The 23778-nt window shown below is 41.2% G+C and overlaps 1 protein-coding gene across 4 annotated transcripts in view; it reads right to left on the bottom strand.

The window, feature by feature from the left end:
* Window positions 1-3601: 3601 nt before the first annotated feature.
* The window catches only part of arhgap27l (Rho GTPase activating protein 27, like), a 39165-nt gene continuing 18988 nt past the window's right edge, over window positions 3602-23778 (bottom strand). For 2 of the 4 annotated variants that reach the window (XM_066674245.1, XM_066674248.1), the window contains 17 exons: window positions 17227-17658; window positions 16811-17014; window positions 15415-15495; window positions 15182-15298; window positions 14720-14809; window positions 14456-14515; window positions 13749-13816; window positions 12786-12873; window positions 12543-12644; window positions 12108-12206; window positions 10487-10571; window positions 10181-10300; window positions 9890-9988; window positions 9693-9770; window positions 9447-9581; window positions 7793-7898; window positions 3602-7712 (listed from right to left, as the gene is read on the bottom strand). In XM_066674245.1, coding sequence (XP_066530342.1) covers window positions 7535-7712; window positions 7793-7898; window positions 9447-9581; window positions 9693-9770; window positions 9890-9988; window positions 10181-10300; window positions 10487-10571; window positions 12108-12206; window positions 12543-12644; window positions 12786-12873; window positions 13749-13816; window positions 14456-14515; window positions 14720-14809; window positions 15182-15298; window positions 15415-15495; window positions 16811-17014; window positions 17227-17658 — 2142 coding nt within the window. In that variant the 3' untranslated portion in view covers window positions 3602-7534. Of the gene's footprint in view, window positions 7713-7792; window positions 7899-9446; window positions 9582-9692; window positions 9771-9889; window positions 9989-10180; window positions 10301-10486; window positions 10572-12107; window positions 12207-12542; window positions 12645-12785; window positions 12874-13748; window positions 13817-14455; window positions 14516-14719; window positions 14810-15181; window positions 15299-15414; window positions 15496-16810; window positions 17015-17226; window positions 17659-22387; window positions 22598-23778 lie in introns of those variants that run through there. The other 2 variants (XM_066674247.1, XM_066674246.1) reach the window with 2 other exon arrangements.

Here is a 23778-nt window from a genome sequence, read left to right as displayed (position 1 = left end):
TTTCTTTAAAGATACGACTATACTACGGTGACCAGACGTCCTCTTTTACCCGGACATGTCCTCTTTTTTAGAGGTAAAAAAATGTCGGGGCTGAATTTCACAAACGTCTGGGATTTTGTTTTTCTAGAGCTTACAGAGAACTTTGAGAAGTTTCGTTCACAAACTAGTCCCGCCCTCCCCTTCTCCGATTGGTTCGCTTGAGTGAGAAGGGGGTGTGGTGAGGTAGCCTAAAATGTTCGGATTGGACGGTCTGACTGTAGAGCTACCGTTATTGGTCGATAACCTTCTCTGTAAACATTTAATTGGTCAGTCTGCACGATAGTAGTCGTCCACTAGAGGTGTCCTCTTTTTCACCATCTCAGATCTTGTCACCCTAGACTATATTTACGTTCAGTAGGTGGTTAGCAAGTTAGCATAAAGCTACACAAGGAGAAACACATCCAGGAAATGCCCCTGGCACTGCAGATAAATATGTTTGTATAATTTAGGCATCCAAAAGCAGATAAACCATGATGCTTTAGCCTCCTAGAATGCCTTGTCATGAACAATGAGGCTGACAAGTTCATTATAAGAAACTCTTGTGTCTGCATCAGCAGAGGTGTGTGTGTGTGCAATGTGTGTAATAGGGATTTTGCAATTAATGGGAGTCCATTGGAAGGGGGTGTGTCTGTAATTTTAAAATATTACTAAAATAATTCCAGCTGTTGAAATGGTATTTATGTGTACATGTTTTGAAAGGCTTCCCCACTAAATGTGTTGAATATCTGGGTCCTATCACCACCACTCTGAACAATATTGAGTCCACTGTAGTTTTTCTAGACTGCTCTGGAACAATTGTACATGAACTTAAGGTCAGTCTGATCATGCGTCAAAGCAATGTAGTTAAGTATTGAGTTGCAGTGATGTTTTTGATCCAAATTTAATTCAACTTCAGTACCTAAACACAACAGTGTTCCATGGATGAGTGCAATTAAACATTCATAGCAATGTTCCAACATACTGTGTAAGCCTTTACCGAAGCCTCCTGAACACCATGTTAGAAAAAGAAAAATTAGCCTAGCATAGCTAAAGTGGTACATACATGCAAACAAGGGTTTTGAAACTGCATGTGGGATACGTGTAAGGCTAAGTGTGTGAGGCACCGACCTGGACACTCCATTCCGAGAGCAGAGGGAGCATGTGTGCGTGTGAGTGTGCGCGTGTGTGCCATGTGCAATCTTTAGTGTGTGCTGAGCTCTTATCGCTGTGTGAACACATTGATCGGCCACAAGCAGCTGGAGCTGTGTGCTTCTGCACGCGCTGATCTCACACCCAGGGCCCAGCAGCTTTCTGTAGAATTGCCTTCATTTCCACAACTAAAAACCCAACAAAACTTTTGGGTGATAGGGAGGTCATGTGAAACAGGAGCTTCCAGAGAAAAAGAGATGGCCCAGCATCTACCATCTGTCAGCCTGGTTATCTCCCTGCACAGGCCTTAAGCTAACAGGCCTCCAAACTCTCAGACTGACCTCAGATCAGCTGGACTTTCTTTCAGCCTCTTGGAGTTTCAGAGACACAGTCACTGAGCTGTACTTTTCTTTGAGGTTAATTCTGGAAGCCTGTGATTAGCCAGGTCCTCACAAAATGATATCTACAGCAGACGTGTGTCACACTATCTCCAAAAACTAGCATTATACTCCTAAGTCTGGAGTGCTCAAACATCAGTTGAGGCCCAATGCAAAGTGCAATTTATGTCTGTGAATACTTATAAAAGTTTTAATTAATAGAGGACTGCCAGAGTAGTAGACCACTCTTCTTTTATAAAATAAACAGGCTCTTGTTCATTCGTTCAGCCATTTTCTCAAACCACTTCATCCTGTTCAGGGTCATGGTAGAGCTGGATATCACGGGTCACTCAAAAATGTACAAATCTGCATGGGGCTAATGCTAAATTTTGGGAAAACTATTTAGTTTTGGATTGTGGGAGGAAACCAGAGCACCCAGAGAAACCCATGGCACTAGAGGTGGGTGAATAAGGCACGGCCATTATTACAACAAGCAACATTTACCCTTTCATCAGCCCTAATCATAAAGGACCAAGTGAACAAGCAGTAATTTGGGCTTGGCTATAGGGGGACTGACAAAGCCAGTATCAATCCTGATGGTGGCTACTGCTCTGCCCATGTAAATCCCCATGTCCAAAAGACACAGAAACTTACAACACCCAAGAACAACACAACAAACAATCCCCACATAAGAAATAATACCATAAACCAAACACAAACTGAAAAAAAAAGCTAACCAAACTCCTCACCGCCACCGTATTTTCTCCTTCTTCAATCCAGATAATCTCCAACACATTCAGTAATATGGCGCTCCAGGCTCTGGGGGATATTCAGAGTCCATTTTCTCTTAAATATGACAACTTTAAGTACTGTTTATCTGATGGTGAGAGGCTTGGTGGTCTGCTAAGTTTATCCAGTTTCGTTTTTTATCTTGAAATATTTGTTATACTCCAGTTGTGAAAACTCTTGTTTAATAAATAACAGACTGATCTCTGAGTGGGCACGGTGCTGGATATAGCTCTCATACTGGGGTTATTGTAACTTTAAGATAATCATGTCCAAATCAAACATCTTTTAGGGCCAAATTTGCCCTGTGGGCCACACTCTGGGCAGCCCTTCACTGGTTATTGTTGAACTGGTACTGGTTCAGAGTGTGAGAGAGGCGTCTTTTTAGGATGCTAATAAAGCTGAGTATTTTCAGGGCCAAAGAATATTAGTTGAAGAGGTGTTGAAACATTGGTGGATCAAAGCCAGAGTTATCTGTTTGACTCTCTGAGTGAATTCCAGGACAAAGATAAGAACACGAAAGCTGTAAACGATGTAAATAGCTCTTTTATGTCGACAGCCCCTGACAGAGCATAAACCCAGAGATAATGAGAGCAGGCTAGTGTTGAATGTGCTGCACAGTTCATTGAGATGAATGTTTTTCAATGCATTTCATCTGACGTTTCCTGCTGTAAACGTGATGCAACGTTGCGTAGGTCAGTAAAATGAGTTCTAGGAATGTCTGTCTGATCAAACAGAAACATACAGTGGAGAAAGGGCTGGAAGGTTTGATAAGTTCCTTCCCCAGTGAGGTGTGCAAACGGTGGGGAAGCAAAATGATTTTTAAATTTCTATTTAAAACGGCTTTTACGTGTGTTTACATGTTTCACGCAGTGCAGACGAAGTACTTTGTGTTCTGTAGATAGAACTAAACGTGCACGAAGTCATGTAAACACTGTTGTTTGGAGTCGGAGCAACTCCACCAGTTGTTCACACACTGCCACCTACAGGCAGCTGCTGGTACAATAAAAACAAGGAATACAAGTAAATGGGTTTCTTACACTTGAAAACAAGCAGCGGTAAATAAATATATATTTTAGTTCTGTTTTAAAGATGTTAAAGAGCACGAATTCCTGGTAAACTATTGCCAGTGAATTAAATCTATATTTATAGATTTAAATAGAAGGGACAGTGATTATGAATAACACCAAAATAACTTTATTTTTCTCTCTTTCAGATTTACCACTAAAACGTTATTCTTAATTATCAACATTACATCAAATATTCAGGTGATATGTATGTTAAGTATTCTCTTTAAATAATAAATTGGCTTGAGTTTGGTTGCACGACTACTAACGTGCAGACTGACCAATTAAATGTTTACAGAGAAGGTTGTCGACCAATAACGGTAGCGCTACAGTCAGACCGTCCAATCCGAAGATTTTAGGCTACTTCACCACGCCCCCTTCTCACTCAAGCGAAGCAATCGGAGTAGGGGAGGGCGGGACTAGTTTGTGAGCGAAACTTCTCGAAGTTCTATGTAAGCTCTAGAAAAATAAAATGCCGGACGTTTGTGAAATTCCGACAGGACATTCTTTTAAGTCTAAAAAAGAGGACGTCTGTTCGCCCTACTGTAAAGAAAGAAGTGACTACATTTTCCAATAACAAAATATTTCATACCAAACCTCCGAATGGCTGCTAAAATCTGGATGCCATTTTGCAAAATATTGAAAAACTGGTGGAATTCCTCTTTAACAACAAATATTAGTGCATCAATATAATACATTGCAAATCATTATAAAGTCATTTTCATAAATATTTATTGCATTTTAACTTTAATTCTTGATTAGGCCTGACTCCACCCCTCAACCAATGAAAGAGGAAAAACAATAATCATCTATATTCAGCCCTCTCCAGGGAGGGTTCCTGCCTTGCGTCTGGGTAGACTCTGGACCACTCTGAATGATCAAATCAAATGTGAGTAAACTTAGAAAGGCTACACAACACTTTAGAGATTTATGACTTTAATAAACACCTGCTTGAACAGAGGAAATAAATGTCTTGTACTGACCGTATTAAAGTCACCATGGATTTGCCACAGTCCAGTGATATATATAACCAGTGTTAATACAAGAATAGGCCTGGACTGAAGAATGTGGTAACCCTCAGTGAGAGAAGTGTGTACTGTAATCGTGTTCTACAGTGTGTGTGTCATAGAGTGAATATGATTTCTGGAGATTGATTTCTGCTAGTGTTAAAACCAGAGAAAACAACTTTATATACAATATTTATTTGTAAAGTGAATCTATTGTTGTCTATTTACAGAGACTTTGTATATGAAATGTATAACCTCTTTTCAAATAAACATCAAGATATGTACAAATCTATGAATGTTCTTTAATATTTAACCGTATTATACAGTAATGTAGATGTTCAGGGAAATTATTTGGAACGGTGGGTCACAATTAAAACCACATACAGGTTTCTGCGTCTATGGCACTGACTTTGGTCCATTTTCATAGTTTTTAATGCTTTAGATTTAGGCACCAGTTTTCATTGTTTGTTCTGATATAGCCTTCATCTTCATCCTTAATATTTGATCAATTAAAATATCTGATGACGTAAGGCAGCTAACTGGCACTTGTTTGGTATTTAAACCTGGCACATACAGGGGTTAGACAATGAAACTGAAACACCTGTCACTGTAGTGTGGGAGGTTTCATGGCTAAATTGGAGCAGCCTGGTGTCCAATCTTCATTAACTGCACATTGCACCAGTAAGACCATGTGCATCCAATGGTTCAAACATTGTGTCCTGAAGGCGGTGCCGTGTATCAGAACGACAATGCTCCAATACACACAGCAAGACTGGTGAAGGATTGGTTTGATGAACATGAAAGTGAAGTTGGACATCTCCCATGGCCTGCACAGTCACCAGATCTAAATATTATTGAGCCACTTTGGGGTGTTTTGGAGGAGCGAGTCAGGAAACGTTTTCCTCCACCAGCATCACGTAGAGACCTGGCCACTATCCTGCAAGAAGAATGGCTTAAAATCCCTCTGACCACTGTGCAGGACTTGTATATGTCATTCCCAAGACGAACTGACGCTGTATTGGCCGCAAAAAGAGGCCCTACACCACACTAATAAATTATTGTGGTCTAAAACCAGGTGTTTCACTTTCATTGTCCACCCCCTGTATATATTATTTAATAATATATTTTATTATATATAAATCCTGTGGGGTACACAAATATTTATGGCACATCTCTGAAGCTACCACTCCACTGAAGATCAGTGTCTCAGAGCTACATCTTTGTAATAACACACCTGGGCCCTATTTCAGTATGTTATCTTAATCTATATTAATCCAGCACTCATCAGGTTCAGTTCTCCACACCTACCAGACACATGCTCAAGGGCAGGAGGGAACAGCAAGTATTTTTTCCAATTAGTCTGAGCATGCCCTTCACTAGCATAGCTTTAGCTAATTAACTAGCCATGTAAAAATTGCAAGGTAGAAAATATTTAAGAATTCTGAACATACTGTGCACGTGAATAACTGCTTTGATTACAAGTTTCGTTAAACAAAACGGTGTATTGCTTATATCTCTTGCTGGTGCTGGCTGTACAGCCTTTTGTTGTAACTTATTAAGCTAGGAGAGGACAAAAATAAAGTCACAGAGTTGTTTCAACCTTAGGCTCATTCAGAATCCAGAAAACGTAATGTGGTGTTGAAATATTAAATGACTTAAATATTTGTAATTATTTATGGCAATGGCTTATAACCTGCTGAATCCCTTGCACCCTCCAGTGGCTCATATGAGAAGCTTCACTTGAGGTGATCAAGTAACGGCCTGTTAAAAGTGTACTGAAGCAGATGGTTAGAGAGCTGAACACTTTGAGGAAGTTATTTCAAATTTTCTGACTATTATTGCAACTGAAATGCCACAATTTAAATAAATTAAGCTCAGGACCTTAGGCCTTCATTTCCTCAGTAAGAACAGCACATCCATTTTCTTCCACCATGAGTTTTGACTGCTGGACGTGGTGCCAGATTATAATCCCTGCATTGATTAAAAGTCCTCTGTTGCAACTTTTAAAAACAGCATTAAATAAAGTGGGAATGAATAAGGAACTGCAAAAACCCACCAGAACACTATTAGCTTTTATCCAAAAATTTAAAAAAATTCGTCCAATGGTTCTTCCCACTGAAGACTGGAATGTTCCGGAAATCCATAACACGGTTAGGACGTCTATCACCGCGACAAGCAACAGACGTAACCTAACAATACAAACTGAAGTTAAGAGTCTTTTTTTAAGTTACAAAATGCATGGAGACACCCAAACCAACTAAAAAGCAGCCATGTCCATCCAGGCTCCCTTCCACAAGCTGGTTTGGTAATCCTTCCGTGGAGGTAAATGTCCCCAGCCTGAGTGTCCACATTCTGGCCACAAGCTCCTTATTCCCCAGAAGTCTGAAAGTGTAAACACTAATTGCTTGAACACAAAGACCGATCACTTAAGCACTGTATGGAGAAATGGAAACCTATGATTGGTTGGTTTACATTAGCTGTAAAAGCCAATCACGGTGGCGCAGCAGGTAGTGTCGCAGTCACAGTGACTGTCTGTGAGGAGTTGGTGTGTTCTCCCCGTGTCTGCGTGGGTTTCCTCCCACAGTCCAAAAACACACATTGGTAGGTGGATTGGCGACTCAAAAGTGTCTGTAGGTGTAAGTGTGTGAGTGAATGTGTGTCCGTGTTGCCCTGTGAAGGACTGGTGCCCCCTCCAGGGTGTGTTCCCACCTTGCGCCCAATGATTCCAGGTAGGCTCTGGACCCACCGCGACCCTGAACTGGATAAGCGCTTACAGATAATGAATGAATGAATGATTAATGAAATGAAAGTTAAACTGACTTTTTTTTGGGCCAAAATTAAATTTTACTAAAATTATTTGAGGTTTGTTGCACTCGTTCATGTCCAAAAACATTTCTAGAAAAAGAAATGAAAAACAAATAATGCTGGGGTAGTGTGTGGATGACTTTCTAGCATCGACAGCCATTATTTAGATCTGTACGACTGTCCTATGTTGTGCAGTTTTTCATGTACCATTACATTAAGCAGTATATATGGCAACACAGTGGCAAGGACAGGGGAGTGGTCGTCCATTTCACACTCCTGGAGTCAGAGGTTAGGGACCGATGGTATGACACTCAGGCTGAAGGACTCATCTCGGATGAAAGATTTCGCTGAACTCATTGAGGATGAGCTCCACAATCTGGTTCTGGAATACCATGTGGATTGTGATGTTGCCGGACTCCTCCTCGGGCCGGAGCAGGGTAGGGCCGAACACTATGGCCGTGCTCTGGACGGACATGCGGTTCGAGTCGCCATGTTCAATCACCCTGCAGGACAGAGGAGTGGGTCAGGAAATCTCAGACTGGAGTGTGGACAACTGGAATAGGTTTTAGCAGAACTGGCTTACTTGCGCAGATGCTTGAACAGAACCTCCATGGTGTTATGGTTGGGCAAAGGCAAGGATCTCACCAAGTCTTTCATGTATGAAACCTTCTGGCTGTAGTCAGAGATTTCTGCAAAACACCAACGAAAGTCATGAAAAACGGTGGATATTTTATCTGTAAAATCACAATAACAAGTAAAATTATATTCCAAGTCATGTTGTATTAGTCTATCTATCGCAAAATATTCAAACAGGGCAAGCTGATGTTTAAAATGTTTTAAAATCCTGCAGGAAAATTTAGAGCTACATGGTTTCTTTAGAAAGTGATTACAAACTAAAATATTCAAAGGTAGGTGGCATGGTGGCGCAGCAGGTAATGTCGCAGTCACACAGCTCTAGGGACCTGGAGGTTGTGGGTTCGATTCCGGCTCCGGGTGACTGTCTGTGAGGAGTGTGGTGTGTTCTCCCTGTGTCTGCGTGGGTTTCCTCCGGGTGACTGTCTGTGAGGAGTGTGGTGTGTTCTCCCTGTGTCTGTGTGGGTTTCCTCTGGGTGACTGTCTGTGAGGAGTGTGGTGTGTTCTCCCTGTGTCTGTGTGGGTTTCCTCCGGGTGACTGTCTGTGAGGAGTGTGGTGTGTTCTCCCTGTGTCTGTGTGGGTTTCCTCTGGGTGACTGTCTGTGAGGAGTGTGGTGTGTTCTCCCTGTGTCTGCGTGGGTTTCCTCTGGGTGACTGTCTGTGAGGAGTGTGGTGTGTTCTCCCTGTGTCTGCGTGGGTTTCCTCTGGATGACTGTCTGTGAGGATTTGGTGTGTTCTCCCTGTGTCTGCGTGGGTTTCGTTGGTAGGTGGATTGGCGACTCAAAAGTGTGAGTGAATGTGTGAGTGTGTCTGTGTTGCCCTGTGAAGGACTGGCGCCCCCTCCAGGGTGTATTCCCACCTTGCGCCCAATGATTCCAGGTAGGCTCTGGACCCACCGCGACCCTGAATTGGATAAGCGCTTACAGATAATGCATGAATGCATTCCAAAAGAGTAAACAATAACACTGCGATGAATTTATATCATCGCTTCTACATCCCTCGAACACAGCTGCTGTCCTTCACATTGTGAAAATGTTATGGTAAATGAACCAGTGGAATGCTCCAAAATTATTTGGAATTAAATATTTTTACATTCACTTCCATTTAAATTTTAGAAGGATTTTTTCTTGTCCCGTAAAATTATGTCGGGAGATACATGTTTTTAATTGGACAGTGACAAAAAATAAATTAACTAAATGTAACACGGTGGTGCAGCAGGCAGTGTCGCAGTCACACAGGTCCAAGGACCTGGAGGTTGTGGATTCAAGTCCCACTCCTGTGAGGAGTTTGTAGTGTTCTCCCTGTGTCTGTGTATGTTTCCTCTGGGTCTCCCACGGTCCAAAAACACATGTTGGTAGGTGGATTGGCAACTCAAAAGTGTCCATAGGTGCGATTGTGAGAGTGAATGTGTGAGTGTGTGTGTCACCCTGTGAAGGACTGGCACCCCCTCCAGGGTGTGTTCCTGCCTTGCGCTCAGTGATTCCGGGTAGGCTCCAGACCCACCGCGACCCTGAACTGGATAAGCTGGTTGAATGAATGAATGTAATAGTAGCTGAAGTAGCCGTAATCCTGTAGTTTCTCTACAGTGGGCTGTGTGCACTCACTAATGGCGGCGAGGAACTTGTCAAAGAAGCTGTAAGGGAAGAGAGGCTCTGGAAGTTCCCTGAAGAACAGCTTCAGTGCCCCAGTGATGACATGAATCTCCTCCCACTGACCATCGTCCAGATCCAGATCCTCCTCTAAAACACAGCGACCAAACAGATTAAATTCCTCTTTAAAGTGTCCCAGTCTACAACCAACGTCATTACATGCTGCACTGTATATAAGCCAACATTTGTGTCTTTGTTTACCGTGATCGGCTTTGTGCCGAAGCTTCTGGATGACTGCCAGGTTCCCACTCACTCTGTAGATGCCATCAATGTTTAAACCTATTAGAGTTAAAACACACAGGCCAATTTTAAAAGGGACAAGGCAAACCAACAGTGCACATAAATGGATTCAGAAGCACTCAAGAAGTCGTTTAACGAGCAAAACCACAGCAGCTCACCTCTCCTCTCCACAGTCCTGATGCATTTCTCCACAAATCTGGGGACAGTGGTGTTCTCCCGATGACACAGTGTGTCCAAGTGGCAACCGAAGACATTATCTAAGAGGAAGAGAATGAGAGAGAAGAGCAATGTAGTGGTAGCTTTTTGAACAGCTAAAAACATTTTTAAAACATGGACAGGGTGGGGTTTGTTTCCCTACTCATGCCAACACACTACACTAACAATAACCGTCCATGGGCAAGACTCCTAACACTTGCCATAAATATTAATATTAATATATACACACTCACCTTTGATGTAGCCCTTGTCTTTGACAGACTGCAGTGTGGGTCGTCTCTGCAGGAACTTGCGCAGTTTGGTACGAACACGGCCCTGCTCTGTGTCTCCTGCAGCTGAGCTCTGCCTCACAGCTGGGTGATTATACACCAATAATAAGAGCTTAGAATCAAAATCAGGGCTAACCTTAGACGTAAACACTTCACAACAGGGGCCTCCCTTTGAGACCAAGTCCGTTGCTACTTGTATATGTGAGTGTGAGTGTAATTAGTTGTATATTTATTTCTAGTAACACTTGAATACTTGAGATTCACACTGACCTGCGCCCTTCTTCTCTCTGTCAACCGGGTGTGGGGCTTTCTCTATTACCTCATCTTCTTCTTCCTCTGAGTAATGCTCGTGATCCTACAATATTAACACACAAGACGTATTGTGCAACGGTCAGAGACTGTCACTGTATGCCGCCAATATGTAGTAAAATCAGTCATTAATAGATTTTAAGGGGAGACAAAATGCAATAAACACACATTAAACAGTCCACCTTAATATAGGGCCGTCCTTTATTAAAGCTTCCACAACTGACATCCATGAAATTAAAGACATATTTCTGCATTAAAAAGCACTACAAATATATTTTAAAACACAAGGCTGATATTACTCGACAGAGTCAGCCTTAAAACCTTTCATAAACCACGTCTAAGGACTTAATTTCTTAAAGGGAATGAAGATATATTAATTTGAGGGGCAGGTGAATTGAATGCCCGTCTACAGTCATGTCCCATGTCACAGTGTGATACTAAGCATTGGCCACATGAGGTCGCAAACTATAGAACGCTGTCGGGCTCTAAACGTGTGAACACATGCGCGTTAACACGTTACTAAAATTTTGCTCGTTAACACATGCAATTTTGTCGTCATCACGTGACCAAAAAATGACACGTTTACACGCTTCTGAAGGTTTTCGCCAATGGGAGGCCTCAAATCCGGGCATATTTACATATTCATGATAGGATTTACATCACACACTGTAGCTGACACGAAACATAAATCCTTTGTGAACGTAGTCCCTACGTTCATAACATAGTGAGCTTAGCGCTGACCTATGGCTACTTTGAGACTTAATGAGCAGTGTGAAGACAGCAATTTTTCACAATAAAAGACTCTGGTGTTTAATACCTTAAAATTTGTAAACATGAATATTATTATATAACTTAATTCATAACATGCTTTAAAGCTTTTCATAGTTTTATATCAAACAAACATCACCATTCTCTCACACACATTCATTCACATTGATAAATTATGTGCATTCTTTTAATAGCATACTGCTAAACAATTCGGTGTCAATACAAACCCATAGTGAAATTAACTTTCCAGATCCTCCTCTTTCTGTAAACATGTATAATATGTTTAAAGATACATTAATTTACTCATGTTTTATTTAATTATATGTATCTACCTTTATATATACGCATTAAAACCTTTTTTCCCTTCATTTTGAAGGTGAGGTTAAATCTCGTTTAAAATGAAATTGAACCAAAAAATCTGAATTAAAAAACTGCTTTTTTCAGCAGTAAATTCTGTGGTGGTTGAAGTGAGGGGTTTATATAAACGTTCAACAATATAATGTATTATATTTAAATATGTATAATGTTTATACAAAATCTCATAAAAAAACATTGTTCAGAACATTAAACACTGGAAACATCAAAAACTTTTCCCTAATTTGTAAGTTAAGGCTTTATGTTGTTTCAGCAATAACGCAATACACCAGTAGGTGGCAGTAAAGAATCATGATTCACGAAATACCCAAACTTAACGTGTTAACACGTTCATAACGCGTTAACACGTAAATACCTTAGCATGTTAAATTATATGCTACGTGTTAACACGGAGAATCCAACACGTTTAGAGACCAACGGCGTTCCATAGCAAACTCACCAAGTGTCTGATTGTGTCCTGGATGATCTTGTACCAGTCATGGATGATGCTGTCGGTATCGTACTGTATCAAATACTCTGAGCCATGGCGAGTTTTTAACTGCAGGAAAGATACAAAGGACAATACACTAAAACTTTAACAGAGAGTAACCTAAAATTATTTAAGATTTTATATGAGGATAAATGATTAAGGGATGGAGTTAAACCTGTACAAAACACTAGTCAAAAACTATAACTATGTGATAAGTATTTAGCTTAATCCTCTAAATCCACAACTATAGATTTCTCCTCTTCTCTGTAAACAGTTTACACACTTCACTTAAGGTAAAAGAGAACTCCAGGACCCAAAATCTCATCAGCTAACAGCCACGAGTATCCAGAAAGTAGAACTGAGCACTTCATTGTGAAGACTTTTGCATAAGTCTCCGTACTGTACCTCTAAAACATTCTTCTTGCTGGACTTCTCTTTAGAGGCCCAGTAAACCGAGGCACCTTTCAGCTCCACTGTGTACTCTGTGACGATCTGATTGGTCTTCGTCTGTAATAAAGTGATGAATAAGGTGTTAGATTAGTCCTTTTTTCTCAGAAATGTGCACAATGTAATGTCCGTCTTTAAAATACGTTCAGTGGTGTAGAGCATAGAGCAGCTAAACTAGTTTTATGAACTCAATGATCATACCACATTTCCACCAGGCGTAGATTTCGGGTCTTTGTGGAACGTCAGAATGCCTCCATGAAGCACGGTCCAAGACTGAGTCCAGTTTTTCCTGTGAACAAAGAAAAGGCAAATGTAATAAATCATCTCACACTTATAATGTTAAATCTATATAGTTTATGCAGTTACTACACACTAGTATTTCTTTACTTTACACTCTAAAAGTGGTCCTTAATCTGATGATATCATCCTGCCTACTCCACACTGTCTATTGTCATCTCATCTTCTTTTACGCTTTTCCATTTCAGGGTCGCGGTGGCAACAGTGCGAGCAAAGAAGCCCAGACGTCTCTGTCTTTCGCAACATCCACCAATTCCTCCTGGGGGATCCCAAGGCGTTCCCAGGCCAGCCGGGAGATATAATCCCTCCATCGTGTCCTGGGTCTACCCCGGGGCCTCCTTCCAGTTGGACGTGCCTGGTATACCTCCAGTGGGAGGCGTCCAGGAGGCATCCTGATCAGATGCCCAAACCACCTCAACTGACTTTGCAGCGACTCTACTCAGAGCTCCTCCCTAGTCACTGAGCTCCTCACCCGATCACGGAGAGTACGCCCAGTGACCCGTCAGAGAAAGCTCATTTCGGCCGCTTGTATCCACGATCTCGTTTTTTCGGTCATTACCCAGAGCTCATGACCATAGGTGAGAGTGGGAACGTAGACTGACCGGTAAATTGAGAGCTTTGCTTTATGGCTCAGCTCTCTCTTCACCACAACAGTGCAGTACAGTGACCGCATTACTGCACCTACGGTCAATCTCACCATCCCTCTTCCCATCACTCATGAACAAGAACCCGAGATACTTGAACTCCTTCACTTGGGGCAGGTTCTCACCCCTTACCTAAAGGGAGCATGCCATCTGTTTCTTATATACACACAACACTATCTGTTGTGTATATAAAATTACCCTTACGTTCAAAATGACCATGTACCTCAGTTTCTTTCCATGATCTGCCACCTTGGTCTTGTTGAGAATACCAGCCTTGTCCAACAGAGAACCCTGGAAAAGAGAGCAAAAAAAAAAGGTTCTACAAAGACTCGCTTGGGTTTCACTTTGAGAACTGACTCAGGAATTAAATAATTAAGAAGTATTTGGTTCATACAAATTTGATTACTTGTTTGGTTCAATTGCTTTTGTTTACATAAAAAAAAAAAACTATTTTCATTTCAAACGTCCCACTCTTTGTTGCAGGGAACATAAAAATCCCATTAACGAGTAATCAAATTTCAAACGACTACTGAAAACATTTATTTAGTAAAAGCACAAAGCAGGTGACAAACACAACCCAAGAATCTCCCCGTATTTGGGTTGAAAAAGCAGGTTTGACTAACAATGGCAGAACATTTCTCAAAATCTGTTTCAAAATGATGGTTTTACCATATAGCGATATTTCCAAAGAAATAGCGTCCGGTCCCAATTTCAAGAATTCCACCATTGTTATTTATTAGCGTGTTGTTACTAGTGGTTAATAACAAGTGCATGAGTTAGTCCATGACATGTTGGGTTAGTACTGTTAATATGAGTTTCCCATAATCCCTCAGGACACTACAAACATCTAGAGCATCGGGCACATAGAATTAGAACTGAGGCAGTTCAGCTGATTCTAATTCTATGCTCAGGCCCTGGACCTGCACGCACATGATGATGGTGGTGCGCGTCAGTGCCGGACAGGTTCCTCCTCAGCTTCAACTTTTCCTCCTTGGAGGGGAAAACAAACAGGTTTGGAAACCCAGCAAAATCACTTGGAGGTTGTAGAACAATGGAAGTTCACAGATATGAGAATGGGTTGAGATAGTATGGAATGGTTTTGCAGAAGAGCATATGTAATGATGGTTACGAATGGTAACACGTGTTGATTAACCCATGGGAAATGGGTTAAAGAAAGATGCTGGCACTACTTGCCTGCTGGTGAATTTCTGGTGAATTTCCTGAGGTCGACACCTCACTAGCGTAATCTGAAGCAATCCTCCGGTGGCTTGGGAAAAACTTCTGCTGTTAAGAAAGACATTAAACAAGACATTTCCTTCAGCTCTTAGGTCCCATTTACAAAGCGATGAATTCTCTACAACAGAGATGTTCAACATTTTTCTTCTGGAGGGCGCCCTTGCCAGTTGCCCCCAAACAAAACTTGCCAACATGCTCAAGTATAAAGAAACCGGGTCAGATCACCCCATTTGTCCAGACCATTTGTCTATTATTACCTGGCTGGCAAAATAACAAAACAGCACTCTCCCCATCCAGGGCGGCTCCATAAGCAGCCTTAAGAGCATGAAGCTACATTTCTAGACGTAAATTGTATATACGTAAATGCATATAAATAACTGACAACGCAGGTCACGCTGATTCTGGAGTTGCTTTTCTCACCGCGTCATCATATGATGTGTTGAATGGGCCCATGGTGTGCCTCCAGTTCTTCAGCACATGATGATTGTCTGAATCCACTCCATTCCCGAGCGGAGGAGGTCCAGTTAGAACTGGAGACTTCAGTTTAAACAGAGTATAAAGTGAGAAACTCTCGTAAAAGCAATGATTCTAAACTAAATTAAATTATACACTAATGCTACACTGGAAACTAAAAATGCAGCACAGAAACCAACCTTTGGAAGGGTCCACTGAGACTTGAAGCCATCTTTTGAATAATAATAGGTCTGGCCTTTGTCATCCTTTGACTGGATCCACTGTGAAAAGCATCACGTTTGTTAGTTTACATGTTCGACACATTATTTCAATGTAGCTAATAGCACAGAGATCAATTATAAACATAAAGGACGCTCAGCTGTAACACTAAGTATTCAATATGTCCAAGCTTTGCGCCATTAGTTCTGTTGAGACAGAACAGACCAACAGAGGGGCTATTTAACTGAATTACTAGCCAGCATTAAAAAAGGCAATATCTACAGGCATCAAAAGTGAAGTAAGGCATTTTAAGTTGACGTTTGAGTGAAAGGCAGCTTAACAAAAAGTCAGGATGTCATTAGGAGACACAGAAATCCTTAGTTTATTTATTACCAAATTTCCATTTCACATCTGGTTTGACAGAAAGGGGCATATAATCAAGATCTTACAACATTAAATATTTTAATTTAATAAAAGTGTTACCTTATACAGGGGGTCCTCGACTTACGACGTTAACGTTCCTACGTCGCGTCGTAAACCGATTTTCGGTGTAAGTCGGAACATACGTACATACTGTACGTAAATAACATACTGTAAGCACTGATCCTAACACCTATCCTCCTCAGTCCAGAGCCGCTTAACCGTGTATTCTTCCGCCGCGCACAACAAACACGAAGTTCGCGTTACGACGTTTATCACGCAAAACCACTTAAGTCGAAACAAGGCTTTATACAGTAAATGGGAGATGTGTCGTAACCACGAAACATCGTAACTCGCGACTGATGTAACCCGAGGACCTCCTGTATAACTCTAAAAACACTTAGATAATGTCACTTTTCAAAGAAAAACACGTATCCCCAACATAGTAACCTTACAGGACACGAAATAAATCTTTTTAATTTTAAATGGAAGTCAAATAAAATGTAATTAAAAGTACGTTTGGAGCATTTTTGTTGCTGTTTTTTAGGAAAGTGCCTCACAATGTGAATGACAGCTGCTGTTTTCAAATGACCTTGTAAACTAAAAATCATTTAGGTGTAATCTCAATCAAGTCAAGTGTATAGTCAAATTTCAGCAGCAATGTTATGCATTCCCTACTCAATCCAAGATCACTTTCATTTAAAACAAAATGGCTGAATGAGTCTTAATGAACGTTTTTTGCTCTTTTCGTTATTTCTGGTGGGGAGTACAGATAAAGTCTTGAGAAGGAAATGAGATTTCAGTCAACATCTTATTTCCTTCTCAGAACAGGACTCGTCATTTTTAGCATATCTTTGATGTAACCCAACCTCAAACCTGTGGGTGTATGTCGGTGATCACTTTGCTTATCTGTTAGTGTGCAATGATTATAGTTATAAAGATGAATGAACCATTTACCTGCTGGTGTGTGTGCTCATTTGTGAAGACAGTTTTTCCTCCAGACTCAGTGGAGCAGGTCCAGCCCGCTGGTACGGGTGCCCCAGGCTCCACAGTGACACGGGGTACAACCGGCTGTTTGCCATGGGGCAGCTGCACATCCTTGGATGGCTGCAGGACTGACTGAGGCTGTTCTGTGGGGTAGTCCTCCTCTGGTAAGGGGGGCTGAAGAGAAAGAGAGAATGAACATTTGACATTAAGTGCTTAATGGAATTGCAGCTACTGTTGACTTAAATATTGATAGTAAAAGTACCATGATTTATTACAGCTCTATTGTCTTATTATGAGTTTTGTAACAAGACTCTCGTTTAATTGTAACTGTGGACATATTCTATTTGTGTTATTTTGCTGAGGCCACCCCAATCGTAGTATCTTACCGGCCCAACTATCTGAGGCTCGGGTGCTTCCCATGTGGTCTGCTTGAGTGAGTGGTTGTAGTAGTAGTGCCTGCCCGTGGTCTCGTCCAGTAGCTGCTCCCAGTCAGAGCCTTGTGATAGAGCTGGGGATGCCGAGGTTGAAGGAGCGGCGGGCAGGGGCGAGGCCTCCATGCCCGCAGGCGGAGGGGTGCTCCTGGGGTCTTCCCAGCTGCTCTGCTGTGTGGCAGGGTGGTAGTAAAAGGCCTTGCCGCTGTCCTGGTCAGTGTGCACCTCCCAGCCCACAGGATCAGGGCTGCTGGCTGAATCAGGACCCGGACTCAGCGAGAGGCCGGGGGAGGAGCAGGTGGAAGAGGATGAGGGAGCTGAACGAGCGGTCTTCTTCAAATCAGTGACGTTAGCATACACTGCTGTGGTGGGGTTCTCATTCTCTGGCTTTGGGAAAGAGACAGAATTCAAGGTAGGATATTGGAAAAGAAATAATAATACTGAATAAGTCATGTTAAAATATCTCCATTTTAGGAGATTACGTATTGTAGCATAACTTTAAAAGATTAAAGGAACCCTAGGTATGGTTTGGTGTTTTTGTGCTTGGGCGCCCCCTACAGTTGTAGAGTGTAATTAAAATTTACAGCACTGTCCTGAAATCAAGAGTGGGAAAGGGGGGGTTGGCCTCATACCTTTCTCCAAAAGTTAAATAGTGCAAATGATATTAAAGCTGTAATTTAAAAAAAATCTACCTAGTGGTCCTTTAAAACTGGTCACCAACCTCATCTAATTTTTGATTTTGTACGTCTTTGTTGACTGAAATAGAGGTTTTAGATTGGTGTGGAGCTGAATTCTGCAGGACGGTAGATCTATATGGGTTTTTAATGGCCAGTGCCAGTATTTTCTGAACAGCGTGACCAATGGACACTATATAGATTATTTTTATTCTGTTACGTCCCCACTGTGTGTCCATGTACTGTCCCTTTATAACCATGCTACCAAGCTGTAGTCACATGATTCTGACCCTATCTGCAATATGAAAGCAACCTAAACTCCGACCAAGCGACTCGAGCAGTTCGTACCAAAGAAAAACACAGCGACTGTGGTTTGAACGTATGGTGCTTTGACTATAATTAAGACAAAAATGAACAAAAAGTCAACGGTAAATGCTGAGGAAAAACAGCAACCAAAGCACAATCACACACTAAATATAAACAGTGCTCAAAAAACAAGAGAGGAACAAGCTCCCGGCAACATTCGAAAAAATATCCCAGCTTTAATACTGCAGCATATTTACAGCACAAGCCTTGTCACTGAACTACGAAAACACAATAATCGTTCATTAATTGTAATCGTGGTAAAATGTATAATTAATCGTGACATTGATTTGCGCTCACATCGCCCAGCACTAAATTCAAATGAAACCTTCATTGATGCGAGTGTAAGTAACATGGAAACTGTTTAAGTAGCAGGTAAACAATGTAACACTGACTCTCTATGTGGCAGGAGTTTCTACGGTTAGGCAGTTCTTCATCTTCTCACAAGTGACTGCAAACTCACTGACAGTTCTCTTTACATCTCCTTGTTTGTGGTCACTCAGCAGTCACAGTATATGCAGGTTGTGTCAGTTTTACTTCCTGCATCACAAGGGAGACACAAACAAGGCAATACCTTTCCACAGCAGCCACACTGGCAAGACAGATGTGTCTGTCCTCTAAGTGTAGGCATCTGCTGATGCGGATCATCTCAAAACAGCAGGTAATCGGCTGAGCGTTTAGTCGATCCAACACTAGCTAGTGACCACAGATTTAAATAAAAAGGGCACAGGCAGCGAATCTTTAAAGAGCAGTTGGGCTACAAATATATATTGGAGATTGTGTTCTCCCCGTGTCCACGTGGGTTTCCTCCGGGGGCTCTGATTGGATCCCACAATCCAAAAACATTTGTTGGTAGGTGGATTGGCAACTCAAAAGTATCACTGGCTCCCCCTCCAGAGTCTGTTCCCGCCTTGCACCCAGGGATTCTGGGTAGGCTCCGGACTAAAGCAATTTCAAAAACATGCAAATAGACATGTTACTTTAACAACTTCACCAAATAAATATATAGGCCCATACTTTCCTACATATACTTTAAGTGTGTAAGCCCTGAAATCTGTGTGGATAGTGCAGATAATAATATTCATTAAAAAAAAAAGGCATCTAACGTGTCCCTGTAACATCAAACGCACAGTTCCAGTGACTGAGTTCCTGCTCTCTATGACATTATTACTCCAGCACTAGTATTCCCGTCATCAACTCAAACAAAAGACTATGGAAACCTGGGCTGGACAAAATAACAAAGCATCCATATCCCAGTCAGAGCCTTTCCTTTTATTCAGCAGCAACAAAACAGACAGAAGGAAATCAGATATCCCTCCAGACACAGTTCAGCCTCTGTTCAGCTCAAACACTCAGCTCACTGCATATAAACCCCCCAACTCCCAACCCAAGAAGAGGCAAGGGCCTGGACGATGTTGTAAAACTAATGTGAAAACCACAGACAGGATTCAGAACATACAATGCACACTGGGCTTCCAAGATAAAAGCAGTTAGGATGATAAGTATTTAGCACAGTGTAAAAATGTCTTTAAATGATTTTCCTGTTACTCTTAAATAGTTCTCTGTTATATGCTCTTGTTAGTTTACACACACTGCAAACATTAACAGCACCATGTGTTTGGACATACAGGAGATGGAGTAAAAAATGATTGATCACGTTACAATATCAGGGGAAACCCCTCATTTACTAGACGTTTATTAAATTAAATAAGCCATTCACTTTTCAGGAAACCATTTTTGTTTAGATTAGATCCACTTACACTAGAAAGGGTGTAACAAAGTAATAAAATAAAATAAATCAGGGAGCTACCAAAATAAGAGTTCATTAAACGATTAAAAAGGAAAATAAAATCAAGACCCCTCTCATTTCTGAGATGAGAAAATCAACAGGGTTCTGTCCATCCTTAAAGGCTAAGCACCACGTAATGGACCTCCATGAATATTTCACATTATTTTAGTTACTGACATATATAAGTATGAATTAAAATGAAAATAGCAGCTTAATTTGCTTTAAAACTGACAATTTTATTAACTTGGCGGAAAAACCCGAGCTCGCTACGGAAATTCTTGAACACAACAGTGACGTCACTGGTGGACAACAGCTGAACAACGCCGCGGTAAAACACCGTTATGACTGACTGTTATGACAGTATCTAGCTAAATAACCAACATTATTCATGACAATAGACTAGCAATAAGCTAAACTCAAATGTAGAGGTACCGTTATTCTTGTAAATGTGATCGAAGTCGAACTCGAATTCATCCGACACTAGAAACCTCCGTAATGCAGCTACGTAGCCGAGTATAATCTGAGCCACCGAGTTTAGCGAGTCAAGCTAACGTTAACTAACACCAACTAAAACAGGCGAAGTGAGTGTCCTTACCCTGTTTACCTCCATGTTACAGAGGCTCTTGAACACCTTTCGTTGGTGTCCTTACATGCCCATATTGTTGGAAAAGCGCCAGTGAAATGAGCTACAGATAACGGAGTGAGCGGATGGTCCTTTCCAAAGTGCCCGTTTAAAGTGGACAAATTTAGTCCATTTTCTGGATATTTTGGGATCTTTGGGCCATTTGTTCACAGATGTCCCACTGTACATTGAATGATTGCAGCCAAAAACAACACACCTTTTCGTCATTTTGCATTAAATTAAGTGCAGCTTCTAGAGTTGTTGTCCACCATCTACGTCACAGGCAAGACGCCTATTAGAGTTTCCCAACACCGTTGGGGGGGGGACGGACCAACGGTCTTTTAAACCTTATTCCTTGAATTAGTAAGAAATAACATGTTTTCTGACTATCAATAAACACAAGTTAGGAACTCAAATTCCACTGTATTTATTTGTTTGACACTTTCATATCGCTGGTGTTTAGCCTTTAACTCTATTAAAGAAAACTCACCACCGTGTGTGTGAAAGGAAGTACAGGTGTCAAGAATTTGTTACTGACAAATTTATCAAGAACATGTTTCCATTTCTCATCTGTAACATTATGTCTCCAGCTCATTCAGTGAGACTCTGGTCAGAGTGAAAATTCTGCAGCCGTATCATCACTTTAGGTAGGCCCCCACAAAATGGGGAAATGTCCAACTGATGTGTTTTCCAAAGTCCCAGGAACTCTCAGGGGACAGGAAGCCAACAGTGCAGAATACAACGATGAACTTTCCATTATGCACAACCCAATCCTAGTGTGTTGGCCTCTGTGTGTGTGTGTGTGTGTGAGGGGTGGTTTTGTGGCATGCCATCTAGACACAAATCAATTGTAACCATTGAAAATAGACAACACTTGTACACTGTGTGCTAAACTATACTAATTAAGCGTAAAAAAAAGGAAACACCAGCAAGGCAAGTGTACTGGAAATTATGGGGTGTACAAATAAGATTTAAAGCAATTCTGCGTAGCATATATTTATACATTAAAATGTTACCCTGGTCTTTTGTCATATTATGGTAATTACATTATAGTATAAAAACAACAACCATTTTCATTTTATTAAAAAAAATAAATAAAACAATGATAATAACAAATAAGTATCAATACGCTTCATTCACAACTGCTTTTTTGGTTTAGTAAAATTACTATTTTTAAATAGTATATAAGACAAAAGATGTCCGCAAACTGTTTGCACAAAGGTAACTGCTGATTTAAATGTATGAAAAGGTACAAAGGATAGTACACAGTGTTGCTGACCAATTTAAATGGTTTAAATGTGACCAGAGGCCACAAACATACACCTTTATTCAGCTGATTATCAGACTTTAAAAGCTCCCACCTACTGTTAATTCATTAACAATTCCACAGATCTAAGCGTGTAGTCATTGAGTCTTACACTACACTAAATCTGAAGATAATATAAAGATTAACGTGTATCAAAATGAATCTACAACCAAACACAAAGCTTATTGTACTATCACATTTACATACTGTGATACCCCTAATAGTCACCTGAGTAGGGACTAGCCAGCGAGCCTTAGACAGCCTAACTCTCAATGCCCCCATTCAGATGCTGTCTACCCCCTGCAAAAACATTCCCACCAACTTCACACTTTCACAATGTGTCCCCTGTGCTCAATGCTTACCTTGGAAAACCTCAGGATGGTCATCAACCTGGGCTTGAACCTACGGCAAGCGCTAAGGATCATTTCATCCACAGCCATTGTGGCCAGAAGTGCCAAACACACAAGAAGGCGAGCACAAAATTAATCTGAAAGTCAAATCGAAAGAAATAAAGCATTTCAACCGCATCGATTCTCTTCTGAGAGTCGAGGTGACCTGAAAAACAGAAGTTCGAGTCCTTTCTCACTTTTCATTTCCACAGAAGATCACGTTCACTAGCGACATTCACTTTGTGGAAGGAGAAATGGTGAAACCACATTTCTGTTCACGGGCATGTGGGTGTTACTATGGCAAGAGGGGTACTTTAGACCTTTTCAGTGGGACTTAGAAGAAGGCTCCCCTGGGGATTACACACACAAACTTGCACACACACACACGCAAACGCACTCAACACTGGCACATAGTAGATGCTATTAGTGGGTGGAGGGTGCACAAAGTGTTCAACAGCAATTTCCTCTTTAGGAGGAGTAATGAGGATTTGAACATAAACAAACACGCAGCCTGGGGGTTTTTGTTTACAGGACAGAAACTATGGTCACAAAACGAAAACGCATTCCCTGAAACAACAGAACTTGATGATATGCTTGTATTCTGCACGTTTTCACACAGAATACGTTCCCAGCTACAACAGGGAAAGCTGTGTGTGGACAATAAAAAAATGCAAACCCAAACTTCCCTGTCATTTCTTTACTTAATTGTGCGTTCGTTGTAAACTTAAAGAGAAGGTTTTCTGATTTTGCGGCGGACATGTGTAATACTCACAACCCCACCCTATGCCAATAGCTTTGTTATTCAAATGGCAGCATGGCAGTGATGACCAGACACACCCTCGCTCTTAAGCTCCCAGTCATCTCATACAGGTCTAATCTGGTCATGCTGAGTATGATTAAAAATACTGTGAAAATCAATATATCCAGCTTTCCTCTTACCCCAGAGTACCCAGATATTTCTCCCTTAGATTTACACTAGAGCCACAATGGCGGCAATGTTTTCCATGTTCTTCCGTCTATTCCCCATCCACCGTTTACTCTGTACAATACAGTTTCAGTAACATAAATATATCTTGTAACTGTCACAGCCATTACCAATACCAGAGTCTTTCTGCATTTGCCAACTTGCTCTTGGAGTTTTCCTAAAGGTACATGTGTCCTTTTGCTACACTGGGACAACTTGACTCCATGTGCCACACATTATTCCACACTTTGTGAACTATCTCTTTGGTGCCTCTGTGTACTGTAGACACAAGAGTAAATGAGGAGTGACTGCCTGGTTTTCAAGTCTATTCTCTTTCAAATCTATCATTTCTTCAAGTGACTCAACTTCAGATGAATTACTAAATTAAATGAAATTTCGA

This window comes from Hoplias malabaricus, chromosome 6 (genome assembly GCF_029633855.1).
Source record: "Hoplias malabaricus isolate fHopMal1 chromosome 6, fHopMal1.hap1, whole genome shotgun sequence".
Classification (NCBI taxonomy): domain Eukaryota; kingdom Metazoa; phylum Chordata; class Actinopteri; order Characiformes; family Erythrinidae; genus Hoplias; species Hoplias malabaricus.
Note: the sequence above shows the minus strand (reverse complement) of the source record. Positions and strands in the feature narration are given on the sequence as shown.